The sequence below is a fragment of the Heteronotia binoei genome, chromosome 8 (genome assembly GCF_032191835.1).
Source record: "Heteronotia binoei isolate CCM8104 ecotype False Entrance Well chromosome 8, APGP_CSIRO_Hbin_v1, whole genome shotgun sequence".
Taxonomy (NCBI): Eukaryota; Metazoa; Chordata; class Lepidosauria; order Squamata; family Gekkonidae; genus Heteronotia; species Heteronotia binoei.
In genome coordinates, this window is record NC_083230.1 from 29,310,857 (window position 1) to 29,334,579 (window position 23,723).

The window sequence follows — 23,723 nt, forward strand, 5'->3', positions numbered from 1 at the left end:
ACATTTAACCTGAATTGAACGGCAGGGTTGTTTTTTTTTTTAACTATGCATCTGAACAGGGTACTTTTGCCTCCCTTTGAAGTGGTTTTTATTTATCTTGCCATATTTTATTACTTTGGTTCTCTCCAATGATCACATGATCAATGGTGAGAATTCAGATTTACTGTCTAGTCTTAATATTTTTGTCTGGGCTTTGTAATACAGAAATTATTTTTTGTATAAATAAGTATTAATTTTGAAAGGCAGTAAAATTAGTCCTATGCACACATCCTCCAATAATATCTCCAGACTTAATTCTGAGTAAGTGGGCTTAGGATAAAACTACTATGTGCTACTTAATTTGCTACAAAAACTTCAAAAACAAACAATGCTTTGTATGCTACTATGTTTTATGCCAATAAAGGTATTTGGAATTAGTATGCCCCTATGAGATGGTAAAATATAATTTAAGTAAGATCTGTTGGTCCTATGAATTCAAGACAGTATAAATGAGTTAAAGGCAAGTGTACTTTATTATGTACAGTGGATACTTAAAAACATCAAGTATGGTTTTTTGTAAGATGCACAATTTACTTTCGATATCAAACCATAACTGTCAAAATATAAAAGTACAAACTATCCAGCTTATTACATACAACTTGTAAAAAGTAGCCAAGCCAGCCTATAAATAGTTCTGTACAACCAGAGGTCTATGTCTTCCTGATGTAGATCCTCTTTATTGTCTTCAATGTACAACAGAGTTCAAAGGTTCTGCTCGAATGTTCCCCAAGTCAAGAGCAGAGTCTGTCTCTTCATCTATTTCTCCAATTACAGCACTGAAAAGGAATTAAAGCGCTATTGGTGAAAAGCGTGTTCCACTTTGAAATAAACTTGATACAACACTACAAAATGTTTTCTATTTTGGCTTTAATACAAATTAGAGTATGAAAGGTCTTACAAAAATTAAAATATTGTGTACAAGTTTTATATCACAAACTGCATAGACAGGTTACCTTTTGATGAAAAGAATTCAGAAGTACAGACTGCATTGACATCAGACATGGGAAAATGTAAGATTCTATTAATACTGTCTGGAGTACCTTTTCCCATTTTACAAAAGATTACTGTTGTCAGAACAACTTATTATCAAACATCTCTTTGAAATATACAATGTAACAAATAATTAGATTTGGAAATTATTCTGAATACAGACTGAATAAAAAAGTCCAAGATAATGTTATTAGCAGCAACCAAAGCAGAACAAGGATAGAAAAATAAAATAAAATGAGCTGTGAAATATTTGGGTATACATGTAACAGATAATTATTCAAAAAGTTTGAGTAAGCATTACTGAAGATTTTACAAAGATCAGAAAAGACTAAAAATTTTGTGGTTAGGAAGAATTTCTGCTGTTGAACATATTACCAAAGTTGAATTTTCGTTTCTTTAAAAATAGCAGAAAATGATAAATAATTTTGTATGGAGTTGGAAAAGACCGAGAATAAGATTTAAAATATTGTGGGATAAAAAAAAATTAGCTGTACCAAATATAATCTGTATCAACAAGCAGCCACTATAGTCTGGATATCAAACTGGATTATAAATGCAAATAGAAGGAACATTAAACTGAAGACAATTGACACTAAAGAAGGAATTTACAATTATTTATGGACTAAGAAATTATTAAAACTATGCAAAGACAAGATGGCACTCATATTTTGAGGGATGGACTATTAAGAAACAGCGCAGAAATAGATTTTAAGTCTGCCAATGTCATCACTGACATCTCTGTTTAATGTCTACTGTGGCATTAGTATAACAAATAAAATTGACTATATAAATTATTAGTGTATGATAAATAAACAAGGGGAAATTAAATCTTGGCAAGAAATTTAAAATGAAGAAAAAACTTGTTGATTATCAATTGTCTAAATTTAAGGAATAGTCAAAAAAAGGGAGCCCACTAGGAGAGAAAACAGATTTTGAATAATAAATTTTTGGAGACTCAAAGCAAGTATTAGGACAAATTTATAAAATATTATTGCAATATGATACAAAAACAGCAAGTGAAATTGTATGATTCAATGGATGCAAATTTTTGGACAAAATATATACTGTACCTATGGACTAAAGAAATTGAATTTAGTGAATGTTAACATGTTTTTAGATGGTATATTACTCCCAAATACATTGCTAATACCAATAAAGAGCACAGTGGAAAAAGCTGGAAATGTCAGAATACGGATGCAACATTTTATCATATGTGGAGTGTGTTCACACTACACCAAATAATGTGTTTTGCAACTGGATTTTTACTGTGTAAGAATAGCAAAAATCCACTTGTAAAACGCATTATTTAGTGTAGTGTGAACGCACCTGTTGTGCTCATATAAGACAGCAAGAAAATATTGGATGGAAGTACATGAAGAAATGTAAAGGATATTAAAATTCAAGTTTGTATGGATCCCAAAAATACATTACTGAATATTTTAACAAATAATAGTATAAAAATGCGGAATAAATTATTTAGGTACATGGTGACAGAGGCAAAAGTATTATTTGCAGGAAAATGGAAGGCAGAAAGATGCCAGATCTGAAGGAATGGACGAATAAACTATATAAATATGAGATGATGACAAAACTAACATCCTATATACAGAATGGGCCAATCTCAGAATTTCAAGAAAAGTGAAAAGCATTTTTCAGCTATATAGCTAAACATTAAGAATAAATCTAAATTTAAATTTAAACAATTTAAAAAAAAAGAAGATACTGGCAAATATGTTTGTAACAAAGTCAATGTTAGAGCTGAAGATAGATGGGAAAGATAGGATATATATATTTAAATAGAACTGAAAAATTAAGAATATATATGAGTTCTATATAGATGTATGATTTAATTGATAACTATGATTTAAATGACTGTCATTTATGTTTTATGTTTTTTATAACTCAGATGATTGCTTATGTTTTCTTTAAGGTTTAGATTGTAAACAACTGTAGATCTGAATGATTGTAGATGTATGACCTAAATGACTGTTTGATTGTAGTTCATGTTTTATGTTTGAGTTTATTAACATTTTTTTTTTAAAAAAAACTATTATAAGAACATAAGAGAAGCCATGTCGGATCAGGCCAATGACCCATCCAGTCCAACACTCTGTCACACAGTGGCCAAATATATAGACATATACATACATATATATATATACACACACACACACATACACACATATATACATACATACACACTGTGGCTAATAGCAACTGATGGACCTCTGCTCCATATTTTTACCTAACCCCCTCTTGAAGCTGGTTATGCTTGTAGCCGCCACCACCTCCTGTGGCAGTGAATTCCACATGTTAATCACCCTTTCGGTGAAGAAGTACTTCCTTCTATCCGTTTTAACCTGACTGCTCAGGAATTTCATTGAATGCCCACGAGTTCTTGTATTGTGAGAAAGGGAGAAAAGTACTTCTTTCTCTACTTTCTCTATCCCATGCATAATCTTGTAAACCTCTATCATGTCACCCCACAGTCGACGTTTCTCCAAGCTAAAGAGCCCCAAGCGTTTTAACCTTTCTTCATAGGGAAAGTGTTCCAACCCGTTAATCATTCTAGTTGCCCTTTTCTGGACTTTTTCCAATGCTATAATATCCTTTTTGAGGTGCGGTGACCAGAATTGCACACAGTATTCCACATGAGACCGCACCATCGATTTATACAGGGGCATTATGATCCTGGCTGATTTGTTTTCAATTCCCTTCCTAATAATTCCCAGCATGGCGTTGGCCTTTTTTATTGCAATCGCACACTGTCTTGACATTTTCAGTGAGTTATCTACCACGACCCCAAGATCTCTCTCTTGGTCAGTCTCTGCCAGTTCACACCCCATCAACTTGTATTTGCAGCTGGGATTCTTGGCCCCAATGTGCATTACTTTGCACTTGGCCACACTGAACCTCATTTGCCATGTTGATGCCCACTCACCCAGCCTCAACAGATCCCTTTGGAGTGCCTCACAATCCTCTCTGGTTCTTACCACCCTGAACAATTTAGTGTCATCTGCAAACTTGGCCACTTCACTGCTTACTCCAAACTCCAAATCATTTATGAACAAGTTAAAGAGAATGGGACCCAGTACTGAGCCCTGCAGCAGCCCACTGCTTACCAAAGACTGCCCATTTATACTCACTCTCTGCTTCCTGTTAATTAGCCAGTTTTTGATCCACAAGAGGACCTGTCCTTTTACTCCATGACTCTCAAGCTTTCTAAGGAGCCTTTGATGAGGAACTTTATCAAAAGCTTTCTGGAAGTCAAGGTAAACAACATCTATTGGGTCTCCTTTGTCCACATGTTCATTCACCCCCTCAAAGAACTGTAACCGGTTAGTGAGGCAAGATCTTCCCTTACAGAACCCATGCTGAGTCTTCCTCAATAACTCTTGCTCATCAATGTGCCTACTCATTCTGTCCTTGATAATGGTTTCTACCAACTTTCCCGGTATTGAAGTTAGACTGACTGGCCTGTAATTTCCCAGATCTCCTCTGGAACCCTTTTTAAAGATGGGGGTGACATTTGCTACCTTCCAGTCCTCAGGAACGGAGGCAGATTTCAATGAAAGATTACAGATTTTTGTGAGGAGATCCACAAGTTCAACTTTGAGTTCTTTCAGAACTCTTGAATGTATTCCATCCAGACCTGGTGACTTATTAGATTTTAATTTGTCTATCAGTTGTAGGACCTCCTCTCTTGTCACCTCAATCTGACTCAGGTCTTTCAACACCCCTTCCAAAATAAGTGGTTCTGGAGCGGGCAAACACTTCTCATCTTCCACAGTGAAGACGGAGGCAAAAAATGCATTCAGCTTCTCAGCCATTTCCCTATCCTCCTTCAGTAATCCTTTCACCCCTTGATCATCCAAGGGCCCCACTGCCTCCCTGGCTGGTTTCTAGCTTCTAATATACTTGAAGAAATGTTTATTGTTGGTCTTTATGTTTTTTGCAATATGCTCCTCATAGTCCCTTTTTGCCTGCCTGATCACAGTCTTGCATTTGATTTGCCACAGCCTGTGTTCCCTTTTATTAATCTCACTCGGACTAGCTTTCCACCGCTTAAAGGAGTCCTTCTTACCTTTTATAGCTTCCATTACTTTGTTTGTTAACCAGGCCTTTTCTTATACCTGTTTGTGCCTTTCCTAACTTGTGGTATATATTTTATCTGAGCTTCTAGGATTGTAGTTTTAAACAGCCTCCAAGCTTCCCCAAGGGTTTGGACTGTATTTACCTTTCCTTTCAGTTTCCTCTTCACATGCCTCCTCATCTCAGAGAATTTACCCCTTTTAAAGTTAAGCGTGGTTGTGCTGGTCTTTTGGGACAACTCTCTATTTATACAAATGGTGAAATCAATAAGTTATGGTCACTGCTCCCAAGCGGTGCGATCACTTTTACATCTCTCACCAAGTCTTGGGCATTACTTAGGACCAAATCCAGGATCGCCCCACCCCTGGTAGGTTCTGAGACCATCTGTTCCATAGCACAGTCATTGAGAGCATCTAGAAACTCAATCTCTTTCTCTCGACCTGAACACATATTGACCCAATCAATCTGTGGGTAGTTAAAATCACCTATTACGACACAGTTTTTATGTTTAGCCGCTATCTTTAATCCTTCCATCATATTATAATCGTCCTCTATCTTTTGATTTGGTTGGCGATAACAAACTCCCATAGTTAAATTTCCTTTTGGGCCCTCTATTTCGGCCCAAAGCATTTCTAGAAGGGAATCTAACTCTTACTGGACTGTAAACCCTTTCTGATATATAGAGCCACCCCACCTCCAACCCTTCCCTCCCTATCCTTCCAATATAACTTATATCTAGGAATCACCGTGTCCCACTGAGTCTCCTCATTCCACCAAGTTTCTGAAATTCCCACAATGTCTATGTTTTCTCCCAACACTAAACATTCCAACTCACCAATTTTACTTCGAACACTTCTAGCATTTGTATACAAACATCTATAATTTCTCAGGCAAGCTAGGCCCGCAACCTTCCTCCTGCCGCCTCGAGACTTTGGCAGACAGTCCATACTGTTTGTCATCATCTCAGTGGACAACTCTGATCCATTACCCGGTAGAAAAGTAACAGCTAACCCTTCATCTCTTTGAGATGAGTCCTCCCGAACCAGAGACATTTCATCTCCTGTGGGCTTTCCCCCAAGATTTAGTTTAAAAACTGCTCTGCCACCTTTTTCATTTTAAGCACCAGCAGCCTGGTTCCATCTGGGGATAAGTGGAGACCATCTCTTTTGTACAGCTCCCGCTTGTTCCAGAAAGCATCCCAGTGTCTAACAAACTTAAACTCTTCCTCCCTGCACCATTGTCTCATCCACACACTGAGACTTCTAATTTGTGCCTGTCTCTCCAGCCCTGCACGTGGAACAGGGAGCACTTCTGAGAAGGCTACCTTGGAGGTCCTGGCCTTAAGTCTCCCGCCTAGCAGTCTAAATCTTTTCTCCAGGTCCTCACGACTGCATTTCCCCACATCGTTGGTGCCAACATCCACCACGACCACTGGCTCCTCCCCAGCACTGTCCATCAGCCTATCTACTACATGCGCAATGTCCGCTACCTTCGCACCAGGCAGGCAAGTCACCATCCGGTAAGTACGGGGTTTTGCCACCCAGCTGTCTACTTGCCTAAGGATCAAATCACCAACTACCAAGACCCCTCCTCTCTCCCTGCCTAGGAATGGTTCCTTGGCCCACTTATTCAGACTTGTTCCAGAAAGCATCCCAGTGCCCTGTTCCCTCTCAACCCTCATGCTCCCTGGCAGCAACGGGCTGCCATGTTCAGAGTGGGGCTCATCTAATACGTCCCCGAGAGTCTTCTCCGAGTGCCTAACTGACTGTCTCTGCTTCTCCAGGTCAGTCACCTCGGCCTCAAGGGTACGAACTCGTTCCCCGAGGACCAGGAGCTCCTTGCATCGGGAACACACCCAAGACTTCTGTCCTGTGGGCAGATGGTCATACATGTGACACTCAGTGCAAAACACTGGAAAGCCCCCACTCCCCTGCTGGCATTCTACCTTCATGATAGCTTTTTTAAAAATATACAGTCCCCTTTTAAATCCTGTTTATGTGGCTCCCCTTCTGGAGGGTCAACTTACCTTATTGGGAACACAAGGAAAATAGGGATCTGGATTCCTGGTCCTTACACAGCCCCCAGGCTAAGAGTCACAGGCCAAAAGCCCTTTAGCTCTCGCCCTTCGGCTTGCGCCTCTGGCAAGGCGCAGCTTAATAATGCAAAGAGGGTGGGGAACACAGCCACTCCTAATCAATCAGCAACAATCACCTTCAGCCCACTCAAACCAAACAGACAGCAGTTCCCCAGCAACCACAAACTCAGAATTTTCAGCAGTCACACAAACTCAGAAATTCTCAGCAACTTCCCCAGCTGCTTAGAAAGCCAAACCTCACCCTTATATTACTTATTCCTATACTACAACTCAGCTTGAGAGCATGCATCAGAAGTAACACATTAGGAATATTTTATCTAATTTTAAAAACAGCACCAATCCTGGAGAGCTAGATACTTTATTTTTCTACCACAGCTTCAGTTACATTACTAGAATAAAAGCTGGACTTACACATTGTCTCCTCTTACAATGTACAATCCTAAGACCACTTGTTCCACTCCTTGTGAAGAACTGAACACTCTTTCATGGCTTTCATCCAAAATCAAGTTGATGGTCTGATCAAAACCTTTGAGAGTACCCTAGAAGACATTTAAAAATTAAGCATTCCAAAGCCTTAAACATATGAGTCTCAAGCATGTCTTATTTAGCAACATACACATTACAGTGGAGACAATAAAGGGTACACTGTGTAGTAGCTTTGGGTTTTCAACTGGCAAAGCATTCATTGTTACATGTCATATTATTTCATAATTTTTGAACAAAATCCCCAGGTGTTAAGGAAGTCTTTGTAGGAAAATATATGATTTCTTGTCAATCTGTGTGAAATTCAAGTAACTGACACTAATTCCAGTTGCACCACATCCGGAATACATGAACTTGAAATGTCTCATTAACTGGATTTCATATCCAAGTGGGTAGCTATGTTCGTATGAAGCAGCAGAACAAATTTTGAGTTCAGTGGCACCTTATTTATTTCTATTTGTATCCCGCCCTCCCTGCGAACAGGCTCAGCGTGGCTGAGTTTATTCAAGGTATGAGCTTTCATGTGCAGGCACTCTTCCTCACATACATAGAAATGGAAGTTAGTATTTCATATATATAGGCAGATGCACAGGTAAACAGCAAATCAGCATACAACTTATTGAAGATGTTTTGACATATGCAAAGCAAACAAGCTAAGTTTATAGGTCACAATGGCTGTGATCGCACATGCTAAATAATGCAGTGTCAATCCACTTTCAATGCACTTTTCAGCTGGATTTTACTGTTATGAACTGGCAAAATCCAGTTTGAAAGTGCACTGAAAGTGGATTGAAACTGTTTTATTTAGGATGTGTGATTATGGGATTCAATTATGGGAAAAACAGTGGAGCAATAAATATGTCAAAGTAGAAGACACATGTAAAAGTATCTTAATTGTTAAGAGTAACTGAGACTGCTGTTGCACTCCATTCATCTCCTCTCAAGCATGGAGTTAGCTCACAGCATCCTTTCCTTTGAGATGCGGTGCTGTGTTATTTCAGAGGATGAATACTGGAATATGTTCCTCTGACAAATTCATACAATTGTAAAAAAGCTGAATGTTATCTCCTCTATCTAGGTGTAGAATATTTAAAGCTATAAGCAAAAAGAACAATGGTTAATTTTGCAGATTAGAAGTTTCTGATCAGAATTCAAGAGACAATCTTGAATTGATATAACAAAAAAGAAAAGCAACCGTTTTAGATAAGTGGTTGTATGAATGCATAAAGACTATGTATTTGCAGCCTACCGGGATCAAGAATCCTTTGTTACACATTAGTATCTTCAGAAAAACTTATTTTTATTAGTCTAAATGAGGTTTTTATTTGTCATAAATTCATTAAATACATTACAGTCTGTGCTATGTTTATTATGATAAGGTAATGTTAACTGTATCGCTGTACATGACTGTGATCTAAAGCACACATGCAGCCTAAACCTATGCACCACTCAGAAGCCCTATTGAGTTCAACAGCTCCCGGAGATTCACAGTGTCATCCAAGGCAGAGTTGCACCCTTCTAAGTATATTGAAATCCGGTGTAAGTCTGCTTAGGATGGCACTTACTCCCAAGTATACAATATGAAATTGCTTATGTCAAGATCACTGGGACTTGCAAACAAGTCTTTAACAAGTCTGCTCCAACATAAAATAATTTGTGATGGGGAAATGCTTATATTTAAAAGGAATTCTTACCACAATCATTCGCCCATCTGAAGTAATTACTGCAACAGTACCTGGTATTCATTAAAGAAAAGTATTTTTAAAAGATTCAGTAGAAATAACAGCATGGTCTGTTTGGCCCAGGATTGTTATATTGGTTAATTCCTGATCCAGTGAAGTGCCCGGTCATTTTAAACAGTGCTGGGTTCATTTGACAGACAATACAGGACAAAATATGAACACACCAAGGGATTAAGCATCTTTTCAAACTTTCATTTCAGGGGGAAAAGGGGGGGGGGGAGATTTGCTATTATGGTTCTGAAGAAAATGTTAATCTACATTGAAGTTTTCCAAAGCCAGAGGGAGCACAAAAGTAAGGCAGCAGGCATATCTCTTGAGTTCTCCCCATAACTAATAAAAGAATGAATTTTTCCGTGCATGCATACTGATCTTAGGTTGTTCTATTCATTATGTGCCCTTCCTTCTTTTGCTGCAAGCTTAGAGCACTGCTTTATTTTCACAACAGCTCCATTAAGTAACCCTGTAAAACGAATCAGAAGGGAAGATAAGGCAAAATTCATACAGAATGATGAACCAGGATCTGGAAAATTATTTATATCCCACCTTTCAACCCAACAAGGACCCAAAGCAGCTTACATCCTTCTTTTCTCCCTTTTATCCTCACAACAACCTTGTGAGGTAGGATAGGCTGAGAATGTGTGGCTGGGCCCAAGGGTCACCCAGGAAGCTTCCATGGCATAAGCGGAGATTTGAATCTGGATTTCCAAGATCCTGGTCTGACACTTTAACCACTACACCCCACAGGCTATCATGCTCACACTCTATTCCAGTCAACTCACATGCATGCCACAGTTTGTTGTCACACCCAAACTACAGTGTCTCTTGCCTACAAACCAAAATTAAATTGACGAGGGCAAGTGAGCAGGCTGAGGTTTGTGATTCAAACAAAATAAGCTGGCTTGCCTTGAAAACAGAATTGATTAATTTGCAAATCATGTATGGGGTAATGGGGAAAGAAAATCACACTGCACTTCTTCCATTTCATGGCCTTTTAGCATTTCCAATTTTCCATCTCTAAATCTATATAGACCTGCCAACTGTAGCTGCGCTTCATGCATCTGAGGAGGCAGGGAAACGTAGGTGTGCTGCCGCAATAGCCTTTAGGATGGCACAACGCTCTTAACGTTCCTGGGCTTTTCCTTTCCACCCTCCCACCAACATGAAACAGAAACATTTTGCTCTTATGGTCCTTTTTTGTGGAGAGTGCTGAAACCTACCGAACGGGTTACGATAATCAAGGATCACGAGAATAAAATGTTTCCTTCCCATTGGGGAAAGGCAAGGACATAGAAAAGTTAGCTGATTAGCAAAAGAACTGTAAGAGCAGGAGCCCATCCCCCTTTCGAACGGGGTCCTTGCAAAAAATAAAATACATCCATCAAATATACTGCCAGAGACATTCCTTTTGATCCAATTAGCTGCGCCCACATGTCACACCCGCCCGCCTCAGGCCCCGCCCATTTATTTTCAAAGGGAGAAGAGGCACTTCACACTTGCACAGAAAGAAACCAGACTTCAAATCATTTTTTTTTTTTAAACCCGTAAAATATCAGCTCTTCCCTCTGCAACAACTTCTATGGCACTCAAACAAGACTAAGCAAATTAATGGCATGGGTGAAACAGCTGGTACTTAAAACAGAATGTCCCGGAATCCTTCCCACTTCCCTACTCTTTGGTGGTTTCTAAAAATCCCAGTTCTATTAGCGGAAGGATACGATTGATATAGTTTTCCAACGCGGAGGTCATCGCGACGATTCCTGCAAGCCTTGGCTTAGCGTACAGCCTCAGGGAGGGGAAAACGCAGCTCCCGAGAGAACCCAGAAGTCCCGGCACAATACCCACGCTAGGATGTTTTCTTAAAAAAAACCCTATATCCGGCCTAAATGGTTACTGCGCCTGCGTACCAAATTTCCCTGGGCAATTTAAAATTGAGGAGCGGCTTTCTCGTTTTGCGTATGTCTGCGATTCAGGAAGCCCTCGATGGTAACTCGCAGTAAGCGGAAGAGTCAGAGACGCAGTTCTGCAGGATGCGCGGGCGCGGCACGTCAGTGCTACGTTTTCCCGTCGTGACTTGCAAGAAAAGGTACATGGGAGGGCGGGTTGATGTTCCGGGTTCACTTTGTCCAATGAAAGCGTCGGCCCTTTTTCCTCTAACTCTGTTATCCCACAGGATGAAACGGATGTGAGATGCGCTGGAGTTTTGCTGTAACAAGGAAAACTTTTCCTTGCTTGGATACATACCCCAGAGAGAGTTTAGACGCTTTATATCTAGCACGCTTACTGTGGCATGCTTTTGTGCCCAAAATATGCAGTATATACTCAGTTGGCGTACGCGCACAAATACGCATTGCTGGGAGGAACAACATTGCATTGGGGGGGCAAAGGCAGCGTTGGAGGTCCATGTCTATATTACGGTTTATATTAATTTTTGTAGTAATGTATGCAAGGTATGCTTGCGATCTTGAAAAGTTCTGCTGATTTCCCATTTGAAGAAAAAAAAAATTGGATTTTGTTACAATTGAGTCCTAAACTGAGACAGTGACACAATAGATTGATAAATGTTGGTATAGTTGCTATGCTGATAAATGTTGTTGATAAATATTGGTTCAGAAATCGCACCCTGACATGCACATGGGAAATACCTAGAGATTTTGAGCTGTGGAGCCTTGGGGGGGGGGGACGACTACTGTAGGGTACAGTGCTATAGAACAGCAGTCCCCAACCTTTTTGGCACCAGGGACAGGTTTCATGGAAGACAATTTTTCCATGGAATGGGGCGGGGGGGGGGGGGGAGTGATGGTTTCAGGATAATACAATTGTGCATTTCATTTCTATTATTATATTATAAACAACGCTCCCTGTAGGCTGTGGAGTTTTGTGAGCAAAAAATTCTACGTTGTGAGCTGCTACATAAATTAGTTTGCTCTGGGAGCGTTTTTCCTGAGCTAAGGCAAAAATGTGTGAGGCAGAGGCTAAAAAACTGTGAGCTAGCTCACACTAACTCAGCTTAGAGGAAACACTGATTGTAATATATATAATGAAATAATTATACAGTTCACGGACCAGTTGCTAACAGGCCATGAACCTGTACTGGTCCATGACCTGGAGGTTGGGGACCCCTGCTATAGAGCCTATCTTCCAAAACAGTCATTTTATCCAGGGAAACTGATTTCTGTACTCTCCAGATTAGTTCCAATTTTGTCTCCAGTCCCAACCTGGAGATTGGCAACTTTATTTTGGATACTTTTCTTGGAGAATGGTGATTTTCGGGTTAACAGAGTTTTTGAGAAGGCTTGTCATCTCTCAATTGGGAAATCTCTGGAGATTTGTGGACTGTGGAGTGTGGAGTTCGGATAGGGGAAAGAGTTCAGCAGAGATATCCATCCAAAGCAGCCATTTCTCAAGGGGAACCCTGTAGTCTGGTTCTAGTTCCAGGAGAACTCCAGATCCTACCTGGAGAATGGCAACATGACATTCTCCCATATATTTCTGTTTTGTGGGTTATCTGTTTTGGTCTACATAGATTCTGTTCTATACAGACAGCAGAAGAATATTATTGACTGTGAGGGCATGTATAGTTCACACTGGGAAGGATGAACAGGTGATGATATGCCAAATGTTTGTTTGTATACTTAATATGTTTCATAGTGCTTTCCAATACTAAACCTCAAAGCACACTATAAGCTGGTTATTTTAAAGTTAAATTATGTTGGAACTTAACTGAATATTGATGTGTTAATAGATTATGATATGATGTAAGCTGCCTTGAGCCCACGTGAGGTAGGGCAGGATAAAAATCCCAAGATAAATAAAATAAACTTAAGCAGTGCACATTACTATTGGTGTGAATTGTGTTTGTGGAAGGGAGCTGTGACTCTTGAAAGCTTATACCCCAGAACTCTTGTTGGTCTCAAAGATGCCGCTGGACTCAAATTTACTGCTGACCAACACAGCTGTCCTCTGAAACTAACAATGCTGTTGTGTCAAAGTTAAAATCAAACAACTGAACAGCGATAATTTTTCTCCATGAAGTTGAAAGCATTCAGAGACCTTCCTTTCAAAACTCTGGTAGAGCAACATTACTTTTGTTTCTTTCCTAAAAGAAGGGGGAAGTACAGCCCAATCTACCCTTGATGGAGGGCATCCCGCAGCATTAAGCCTTGAAATAGTGTTATCAGAGGCCAAGGGCCAAATTAAACCTGACTGTTTTAAAATAGTTAGGCCCAGGAACACAAAAAAAAAGGAAAGAGCAAATAGGCTTGGAATGGCACGGGGGGAAGGGGGGTGGCTGCCTTCCAGCAAAATTGACAAAATATCCCCCCTGCAGTTTTTGCGTGTAAATGTGTGATGGTTCTGAGCCTGTCTGGGCTCTCTTTAGGAGTGAGGGAACGCTACGGTTGCTTCGTGGCTGTGGGAAACACTGACCCAGCTCTTTTGAAAGAGTAGTATTTAGTTTGGCCCTGAATGAATAAGGAGGTAGTTGGCCTCTGAGTTTACTACAAGATGTGTTCCTGGGATTTATAGCTCTATTTGGCAGCTTCCTATTGCTTCTAAGTAACCGTTTTAAACTGGAAGCTATGTGGGGGTAAGCACAGCCCCATCTCTCTCCCAGTGCCTGTGAGACAGAAGCGTCATTGTCCAGGACTGGCTGAAAATCAAAGATAATTTTGTTGGAGAGGTTTTAGTTGGGAGCTGTTGGTAACCAATGATCTGTTCCTGGTACCTGAGTTGACATCTCATTATTTTTGAACTTTAACCTCATAAAACTTTGATGTCTCATCCCGTTTTTGGCCAGGTATCTCACTAAGTTTAGCCTTCTGCTGCAGTTATTCACACTCTGATCACTATGACTGCAGTTCATACATACTGTGTTCACTCATGAGTTTTTTCCTTTCTTGTTTCCCTGCCCCGTTCCAAAACAGATCAAATTTGCTGCCCTTATTAAAGAATACAGGATATGCAGTATACCACTTATTGTAGCCAGGAGTATTGTGCTTGTTTTAAAAGGAAAGATAAAGATGTAGACAGGAACTAACCATATCAGCTTTCTTACCAGAAATTTATTGACGTTTACACCCCCGTAGTCCAGAGGTGTTGAAGATTGTTACAAGGGTTGAATCTAAAATCAATATCACTTTGTTGGGCGGGGCCATGTGTGCCGTAAAGGTGATTTCAGATGTCGACTGGCAATAGCAGGCTTGATTAGATAAGGTTGATATGGAAAAGGGTACCATATCAATGTGTGGCGATAGCAGCATTGGTAATGAGACAGGAAACATAGATCTCAATTCCATACAGGAGGATTCAGCCCAGGAGGATGCAAAGAATAAATGGATATGTCTGACATTAGAAACCACTGATCTAAGAGTAGCAGTGCTCTTACAAAGGAATTTTAACTGCTGAATTGATAATTAAGCTCATGGCAATGCATCTTCCAGGACTGAATTTGAGACCTAGTTTTCCTGTCTCATTACCAATGTGTGCTGTTGTCATTTGGCATCTGAAATCATTCGACTCTTCAAGATGTAAGGACCAGTCCAAATGTTAGAATTCCTAATTGGGGTCTTCTGGAAATAAAATAGAGAACGTGAAGTGGCTCTACCTTGCTCCTTGACCTTTCCGGGCACACCCAATTGGTTAATAAGAAGCAGGGTACAGCTGAACTTTGTGTATGCTCATGGAAAAATGCTAATCTCAGTAAACATGATTTGCTGGTCTCTGCTCTCGAGCACGTACCATGCTCTGATCAAAGAGTTTTGTATAACACAGCTATTTCACTTCAGACAATGTCTCGTGACTATCTTGTATGACTCAATAAAAGGCTAGGATAACACCCTAGCAGGTCAGCTCCTGCCGCGACCTGAAGACTGACTGCTTGAATCATTCTTTGCTACAAGAAAGCTAATTTTTTAAAAAATCAAAAACTTTAGAATAAGCCAAAATAATTTCCTCTGTGTAACATGTGTCTGTCAGAAGAATCCATTCATCCACCCTCCTTCCCTCCAAAGAAGTGCGCTTGCATACAGTCCCTACAATCCTTAAAACGTGACATTCTTGGGGAAATCCGTGAAGTTCTTCGTCCCCTGAAACCGATACCAAGACGTGGAAAACGCACTTTACTTTGCAACAGCGCTCAGCACAACAGGCTGAAATTGCTGCTATAATAATGGTCTTTCAGCTCTATTCACAAAGGCCTTTCAACTTAATAGTTGACACCTTATATGCATTTAATTTGATTAATCAACTTCCTGATGCATGTATCACCCCTCCCAAATTGACTCTAACCTGTTGGCTCTATTCTTAGCCTTACAATCTTTAATTTCTTGCCGTACGCTACCCTTTTTCGTTGCTCACATTCGAAGCCATTCTAATCTTCCTGGTATGATTGCTCAGGGCAATGCATATGCTGATAAGGCCTTGAAAGGTGTTACCTCTCTATTTACTGATCCCTTTCTCAGTCACAGCTATTTTCACCAGAATGCCAAAGCACTTGTCAAACAGTTCTCATTACCTTTTGATCAGGCTCAGCAAATTGTTCGCTCATGCTCACATTGCGCTCCTACTAATCATACTCCTGATTATGCTTTTAACCCGCGTGGTTTGCAAGCTAACGAGCTTTGGCAAATGGATGTTCCCCATATAGCTTCCCTGAAACCCTGATACTGTGTCCATGTTTGCGAAGACACGTACTCTGGATATCTTTGGGCTACTGCCCACCATGGTGAAGCCACCAAACACGTTGTGGCTCACCTTATTTCTGCCTTTGCAGTAATGCGTCGTCCGCAACTGTTGAAAACTGATAACTCCCCAGCATATAGTTCTTCTGGATTTGTTGATTTTTGTACACAATGGAACATTCAAATCCGGCATGGTATTCCATATAATTCCACGAGTCAAGCTATTGTGGAATGCGCTAATCGAACATTGAAAACCACTCTTCCTACCCAAATGCGGGTTCAGGAGCAATTAAATTTGATCTTATTTACTTTAAATCAATTAAATACTGGCCCAACCGGGTTTTCTGCCTTTGATCGACATTTTGGGCAACATTTAGAGCTCCCCCAACCCTTGGCGTATTATAAAAAATTTCCTGATCCTACTTGGTCCAGTTCCCCTTATTACCTGGGGGTTAGGACATGCTGCTGTGTTCTCTCCTACAGGTCCTTTGTGGGTTCCGGCACGTTGCGTTCACCCAGCTAAAGATGGCGTGGCATCAGGGTCTCCCAAATCCGATTCCGAACTTCAATCTCAGTCTGAAATGGGAGATGGTGCGACGCCCGCAGACCCAGACAGCTCGTGATATCACATGGGGGGATGTGAAGCATCTAACTAATCAAGCTCAAAAAACGTTGGAAGAAGCTGAGCGAGAGCCCTCCCCAGAGAACTTGGTGGCTGCTGTTTTTGCACAGCTAACAATGAACTCCATGACTATTCTTTGTTGTTTGTGTTTATGTATTTTATCTCCTGTCAAGGTGATTAGTTTTGGAGATCGTCTTCAGTTTAATATTTGGGAACGCTTAGCTAACATTAGCAACATTTCCCATTTTTGTTTGACACAATGTACTGATTTACATATGTTATTAGGGACCTGTCTCATTCCCGTTTGCAAGGCTCCAGGAACTGTAGGAAACAAAACAGTTCTTGGTAAATTTTTAAATGAATCCAGATCTCTTATGCAACTTTACCCGGGGCATGCCCACCTATAAGCTTCCAGCGGATGCTTTAACTCTATATACCCCATATGTGGCTAACCATGAAAATCTTACTTGTGCACAGATGGTAAATTGCTCCCACCATAAGCCATTGCACAGTTGCCTGCAAACAGGTGCCCCCTTGTGGAATGTAATATAACAATTAATGTAATTAGTAATTATGGCCATATTCCCTTACCCCCTGGGTGGTTTTTCTCTTGTGGCCGTCGAACTTTTAGTTATATTCCTGCTAATATATCTCTTTCTGTATGCTGTTTAAGTCGCCTTGCTGTGGTGTTGCCTCAAAAACCCTGACTTATGGAATCCTCTGCCTCACGCATTCGCAGGGAAACTGTCCCCTTAGAATCTACCTGTGATTCTTCTGATATGGCATTATTACCTCAGGGTTAATATGTGGCCCTTGCTGCTTCACTTGTAGGTGTCCCTGGTCTCGCCACCTGCAACTCTCATAACATAAATGCACTTGCTTGTGTAGTTGCTAAAGCATTGAACCATACCTCCGCTGCTCTGACCGCTCTCAACGTAGAACAGCGACAGCTTCGTCATGCTATATTAGACAATCGAGCTGCAGTCGATTATTTGTTGTTGTTACATCATCAAGGCTGTGAAGTTGTACAGCAGATGTGCTGCCTTAATTTGTCTGACAATAGTCATGTTATCGAAAATGAAATACAAGCCCTCAAGCAACTGACACAGCAAATTAAGCAAGACGTCCTCCCTTCCTGGTGGAGCAGCTTATGGTCCTGGCTTCCCTCAGGAGCCTGACTCCGAACTCTTTGCATGTATGGAATATTAGTTTTGTCATATTGATTTTATGTTGCTGTTTAATTCAGTGTGTACCCTCCTTATTGCAGCAATGTCTTTCTATTTGCAGCACAGTTCCCACATATCCTATTTCATGACAACAATTGCCATATGTATATAAAGCTCTTGCGTAGATGGACCATCAGTTTATAAAACAAAAAAGGGTGGAATAAATGGCTCTACCTTGCTCCTTGACCTTTCCGGGCATACCAGACTGGTTAATAAGAAGCAGGGTACACCTGAACTTTGTGTATGCTCATGGAAAAATGCTATTCTCAGTAAACATGATTAGCTGGTCTCTGCTCTCGAGCACGTACCATGCTCTGATCAAAGAGTTTTGTATAACACAGCTATTTCACTTCAGACAATGTCTCGTGACTATCTTGTATGGCTCAATAAAAGGCTAGGATAACACCCTAGCAGGTCAGCTCCTGCCACGACCTGAAGACTGACTGCTTGAATCGTTCTTTGCTACAAGAAAGCTAATTTTTAAAAAATCAAAAACTTCAGAATAAGCCAAAATAATTTCCTCTGTGTAACATGTGTCTGTCAGAAGAATCCATTCATCCACCCTCCTTCCCTCCAAAGAAGTGTGCTTGCATACAGTTCCTACAATCCTTAAAACGTGACATTCTTGGGGAAATCCGTGAAGTTCTTCGTCCCCTGACTGATCAGCTGGACAATCTGCAATCTGGCCTTCAAGAAGTAGCCTCTACAGCTGATTTAGTTTTCAATACAGGCCTGGCTAATCAAGGACCTGCAAACATGCAAAAAATGGATGACAGAAAAAAATCCTTACCTTGGAAAATCGCCTCAGAGACCGTAACCTGAAGTTCTGAGGCTTTGGGGAACAAGAAGTAAATGCTGGGCAACTGGCACCATGTTTAGCTCCTGGCTTGCAACGACCCTTCAATTAGAAGATGGTGTTGCCCCTGTAATACTCAAAGCCTATCTCCTTGGACCACTATCTGCTAACTCTGATTGGGGCCCGAGAGATGTGATTGCTGAGTTTGCTGATCTTCGTGTCAAGAAAAAAATCTAGACATTTCAAGGGAAAAGGGAGGTATTCGATTTAAGGATCGCACCATTACTTTCTTCCCTGATCTTCCCTCAAAGACTTTGCACAATCGCCAAGCTCTTAAGCCTATTGCTTTGAAGCTTGCAGAAGCAAATCTCAGATACAAATGGTCTCCTTCAGGTTTCTTGATTGTAAGGCACCACAACAAAACATGGACTGTTGAAAACCTTGAAACTGGCACCTTTTTGCTTCATTCCCTGGACTTAGAGATCCCAATGGAATGTGAGAAACAGAATCCTAAACGTAAACGTAAGCCAGATCCAGCTTCTTCTACATAGTCTCCAGTAAAGGAAAATGCCGAGCTGAGCTGCCTCTCATAATGGGAGCAGGCTGGAACTTTTGTTCGGGGTAGTAGAAGGCAAATTAATGACTACTGCCTACTTTTCTCAGTGAGGGGTCTCGGGAAGTCTACATAGTCATCGTCTGCAAAAGTTTTCAGAGTCATTGATTTGACATAGGCTCGTCAGGATCCTAACCTTCTTGGACATTTCTAAACAATTAAAGCTTTGAAAGACCAGTGGAAACTTGGATAATTGGAAGAAAAGGTACATAAGTTTTCTTTTCATTCTGGAGCTATTTATAGCTTAAAGGGACAAAATTAAAAGGTGGGAAAAAGAAAAATAGAAAGCTTGCAAGAAGAAGGAGGAAGGGGTGAAGTCTGGATTGTTTAAATATAAAGGACAGTGCTAAAAACTGCTAAAAAGTGAAAAGGAATTTATTGTTTAGTCTATCTGTGGTTTTGAAGTAAAAGCAACTGCGTCACATTGGAACAGACCTGCAGCACTTCTGAGCAAGACAGGAAGTACATCAAGTATCGTGAGATCTTCATGAGAGTTGATGGTGACAGAGGCAGGAAGCAGTAAAGAAAAAAGCCTACTCTATATCATAGAGAAACATCGGCAGCCATTGCTGGGAGGCTAAATCCAAAACATCGTTTTTAAAAGAATCTGGGACATTAAAAATTGTCAGAATCAACTGGAAAAAGGGTAAGAACTATTAGCTACATTATTTGTGGGCTCCTAGGGTGACTTTAAAAGGAAATTTTTTTTTGAAGAAGGAGTAAAAAATCGCGGCCGCCATTTTGGAAATTTTAGAGACTTTAATAAATATCTTGACTTTGGGGGCTCCGAAACCAGCGAAATTGGGCTTGCTGGAAAGGGCAAGTCCTACTCTATTGAACCTGACTGTCAGATTGCAAATTGGTGAGGTCAAAAATTTTGTCATTTTTTAAAGATGTAAAAAATTTTAAAAAAATTATATCTTGGCCTAGGAAGTTTTCTCCCAGCTTCTTAATAGAAGTGAAACCAAGTTAGGAATGCCTTGCTGAGAAATTTTCTCTTTGTGTTGAAAATCAGCAGCCTTTGCAGGATCTAGCTGTGATCCAACTCTATATCCACAATTTGGGGAAAGAATGGAGGGGGCTGTGAGATAGTGGAATGAAGTCTGATTACATTAACAGTATGATCTATTCAATCTCATAGTCAAATAAAATGGGTATGTGCTGGGTTAAACTAGCAGCCATCTGACTGTAGGGTAATTAAATAAGTGGTGAACTACCAGAAGTCATCTCTGTACTGGAAGAAGGGTAACATAATGCATATTTGTTTAAAAACTATTGATGCAGCAATTATAGAAGCGATCAGTAAAGTAATTTGAATATATTGTGAAGAAGTTATCAGTTCAACTTTACTCTTTATTTTAAGAGTTTGGCTGGAGAAGCATTGGTTTGCCAGTCCATTGAAGTTCTGGAGGTCTTTCACATTGAACCAGATAGAAGGTATAAATTAGCTAGGATCTTTAGTCCATGTAAACTTTCTAAGAAGTCTGTGTCATAAATTACTACACAGTAAACCCTAAGTAAAAAAATGCAGAGTAGGCAAATTAACTATCTGCATGGTAGGCTCACATCATTCATTCTGGAATAAAAAGCAATTCCAAATCCAAATAGTTTATTCCGGTACATAACCAGCACAAAGCAGTTAAAACACAGTTGAATACCATACACTGACTACGCAACCATTGATAAGAAAATGATTGAATGAAACTACAAGTATAGCATTCAAAGAAGGAAAAAAACTTTTGTCTTTAAAAAAATTGAAAACACAAGGATTCAAAGATCTCTATATCACTTCTTTACATAACCTTTGCAGATTCTAGAAACCGACCAGAAGTTTGTTGCAAGCAAACGTAATATTGGGATTAGAATTTGACAAAAATATATTGCTTAATTCTGAAAACAGGTGACCCGGGGATCTCTCCAATACTTTCTTGATAATACCCACAACCAGACAGGGTATGTTCAATCGTTTCCACTTTCCCAGAGCCACAGGGCAAACACACTCAGCCGTTGGAACCTTTTTTATAATGACCCTCTATGACCAGAGATGGAAAAATATTACATTGGGCCATAGAAAAGGCCCTTCGATGGGATGGGATTTCTAAGTGTGACAAGTATGAAGCTGGAGAAACCACATCTCTCATTTGGGGAGGGGCTGAAAAATTTGGAGCCCGGGCAAGATCATTCTGCCTCTCAACATCTAGAATTTGTTGTTTGACTCTGAATCTTGCCTGGTCTAAAGCCATAAGCTTGGACAAAACCATCCTTGAAGATCAAAGAGGTGATGTCTGAGGAACTATGACTAAGTTTGAACCAAGTATTGATCAAAGTGAGGCTTTCCCTAGCCTCTGTTCTTATCAATCTGATTTCCAAATGCAGAATGGCATTTGAAATGTTATTTGGAGATCAGAATTTAGCACTTAGGAACTCAGATTGAATCTGGGGACATTTGATGATGCTGGAGTAAAAAGGAACTTTATCTCCTTTCCTCTCAACCACAAATACGTAGAAAAATGATTGCTTCCATCAGTCTCCTTTTGCTTCACCCATAAGGTGGTCAATTTTTATTAATAGCACTCAACATCAAGTGATTGTGTTGCTTAAGAGGACATTACCTGTTACTAGCAAGAAATTGGTTCTGAAATCTCGTTCTGCAATTGAGGATTAAATTCTATGTTTCGACTCAGTAGAATGTGGAAGGGTTTGGGGGTTTTCTTTCTTTTTCTGTTTTTTGTTTGTTTTTGTGGTACAGTCCCCTTGAGGAAGTTGCGCTGCTCCTTCTCAACAAGAGAGATTGTGCTTGAGGCAAGAAACAGTGAAGGAAAGAGTAAGGCAACATAATATTCATCAGATGCAAAGAGAAAATGACCTCTTTTCCAGAAGGACTTAGAATAACTAATGCTACTTTAATTTTGGCTCAGTTATTTTTGTATGATGAGAGTCAACAGGGAATTGAAATCTTTCGTTTGTCCTTTCTGCCATTTTAGGACTTTCTAAGTGTTTCAGGTGATAGTATTAATACCAAAGGCTATGAGCTGTGACTGGAATGTTACACAAGCTAAAACATATTTCTGGCACGTAACCTTCCAGCATTCAATTTTGTGTGCCTGCACAATGTTAGAACAGCCATGCAACAGAAATACCAGTAGCCACGCTGGAATTTATGCAACAGGAAAGCTGAAAACCACCTTTTTAGAAAGTCTCAGGGATGTAGTTGCTGTTGAACACAGTTTGCATCCTCCAGAAACAGAACCTGCCTGACAAGGAGTCCTCATGAGTATTCTATTTACCCTCACAGTGTTTTAGTTAGCAAACACCTGACTGGAATTGTTTTCCATAACAGCAGATGCTGGAAGCCTACCACAAAAAGAAAAAATAAGCCTAGCCATTCTTCAGAAGGATTCATGTTAGGAAGTATGTATGTACGCATACATTGCTCTCCCAGTATGAGGTTCATTAGTGTATGCTTTATTTAATAATTTTGGGTTTAATTTGCAAGTTTGAGATTTCATATCCAAATCTGTGTTTTGCTTGGATTTTTATTCCTTAATGCTTTTCTCAGCCTTTTTTTCTCTTGCAGATGTTTGTCAGACCTCCATAAACTTCTACGCCTAACTAATGCTATTACGACTTCCAGAATGGGGAGATATGTAAAGATCTCCCAAGGCTTGGAGTTATGATACTCAAAGAATTCTAATTTTCTGTAACAGAGCCTTTTTTAATGGTGGTGGTTGCTCTTTGTAATAATATTTCCATGTATTTACAACTTACTACAAGAAAGTATATGGTTAAGATCCATTTTTTATTTCATCATTAAACAAAGCATAACAAAAGTAACCCAACATCACACAAGTGTATCCATACAATAAGATTTTCATCTTTGAGCCATTTGATATTTTGTATGTTTTGTTAATAATTATATTGATGTAGTCACTATTATATTGATGCAGCCACTGTGGCCGGACCTGCCTGTCCCGCATTGGTCTTGTCAGCCACCAGCGAGCCTGCAGCAGACGTGGACTATTGCACCCTTCTTAAATCTTCGTTCGCGAAGCCAAGCCGAGAGAGAGAGAGAGAGATTGATGTAGTGGTTAAGAGCAGCAGACTGTAATCTGGAGAACTGGGTTTGATTCCCCACTCCTCCACATGTAGCCATCTGGGTGACCTTGGTTCAGTCACAGTTCTTGAAGAGCTTTCTGAGCCCCACCTACCTCACAGGGTGTCTGTTGTGAGGAAAGGAAGGGAAGGTGATTGTGACTCAAGTTATTCCGACTGTGACTCAAGTTACTCCAGGATTAATTTGGTTAGTGAAGGGCAGGGTATAAAAATAATTCTTCTAATACAATTAGCT

The 23,723-nt window shown here is 40.1% G+C and overlaps 1 protein-coding gene across 1 annotated transcript; it reads right to left on the reverse strand.

Moving 5' to 3' along the window:
- Positions 1 to 493: 493 nt before the first annotated feature.
- Positions 494 to 11,538, reverse strand: LSM8 (LSM8 homolog, U6 small nuclear RNA associated). Its single transcript, XM_060244845.1, has 4 exons — positions 11,157 to 11,538; positions 9,394 to 9,434; positions 7,628 to 7,755; positions 494 to 815 (listed from the first exon to the last, which is right to left on the reverse strand). The coding sequence occupies exons 1-4, from the start codon at positions 11,185 to 11,187 to the stop codon at positions 725 to 727; spliced, it is 291 nt and encodes a 96-aa protein (XP_060100828.1). The 5' UTR covers positions 11,188 to 11,538; the 3' UTR covers positions 494 to 724.
- Positions 11,539 to 23,723: the final 12,185 nt, after the last annotated feature.

Bases quoted from the DNA above. Each gene is read 5' to 3' on its own strand.
- LSM8 (XM_060244845.1), bottom strand. From the start codon at position 11,187: ATGACCTCCGCGTTGGAAAACTATATCAATC. The intron at 9,435-11,156 runs GTATCCTTCCGC...AATGAATACCAG, and splicing joins GTTGGAAAACTATATCAATC to GTACTGTTGCAGTAATTACT. The intron at 7,756-9,393 runs GTAAGAATTCCT...AATGTCTTCTAG, and splicing joins CAGATGGGCGAATGATTGTG to GGTACTCTCAAAGGTTTTGA.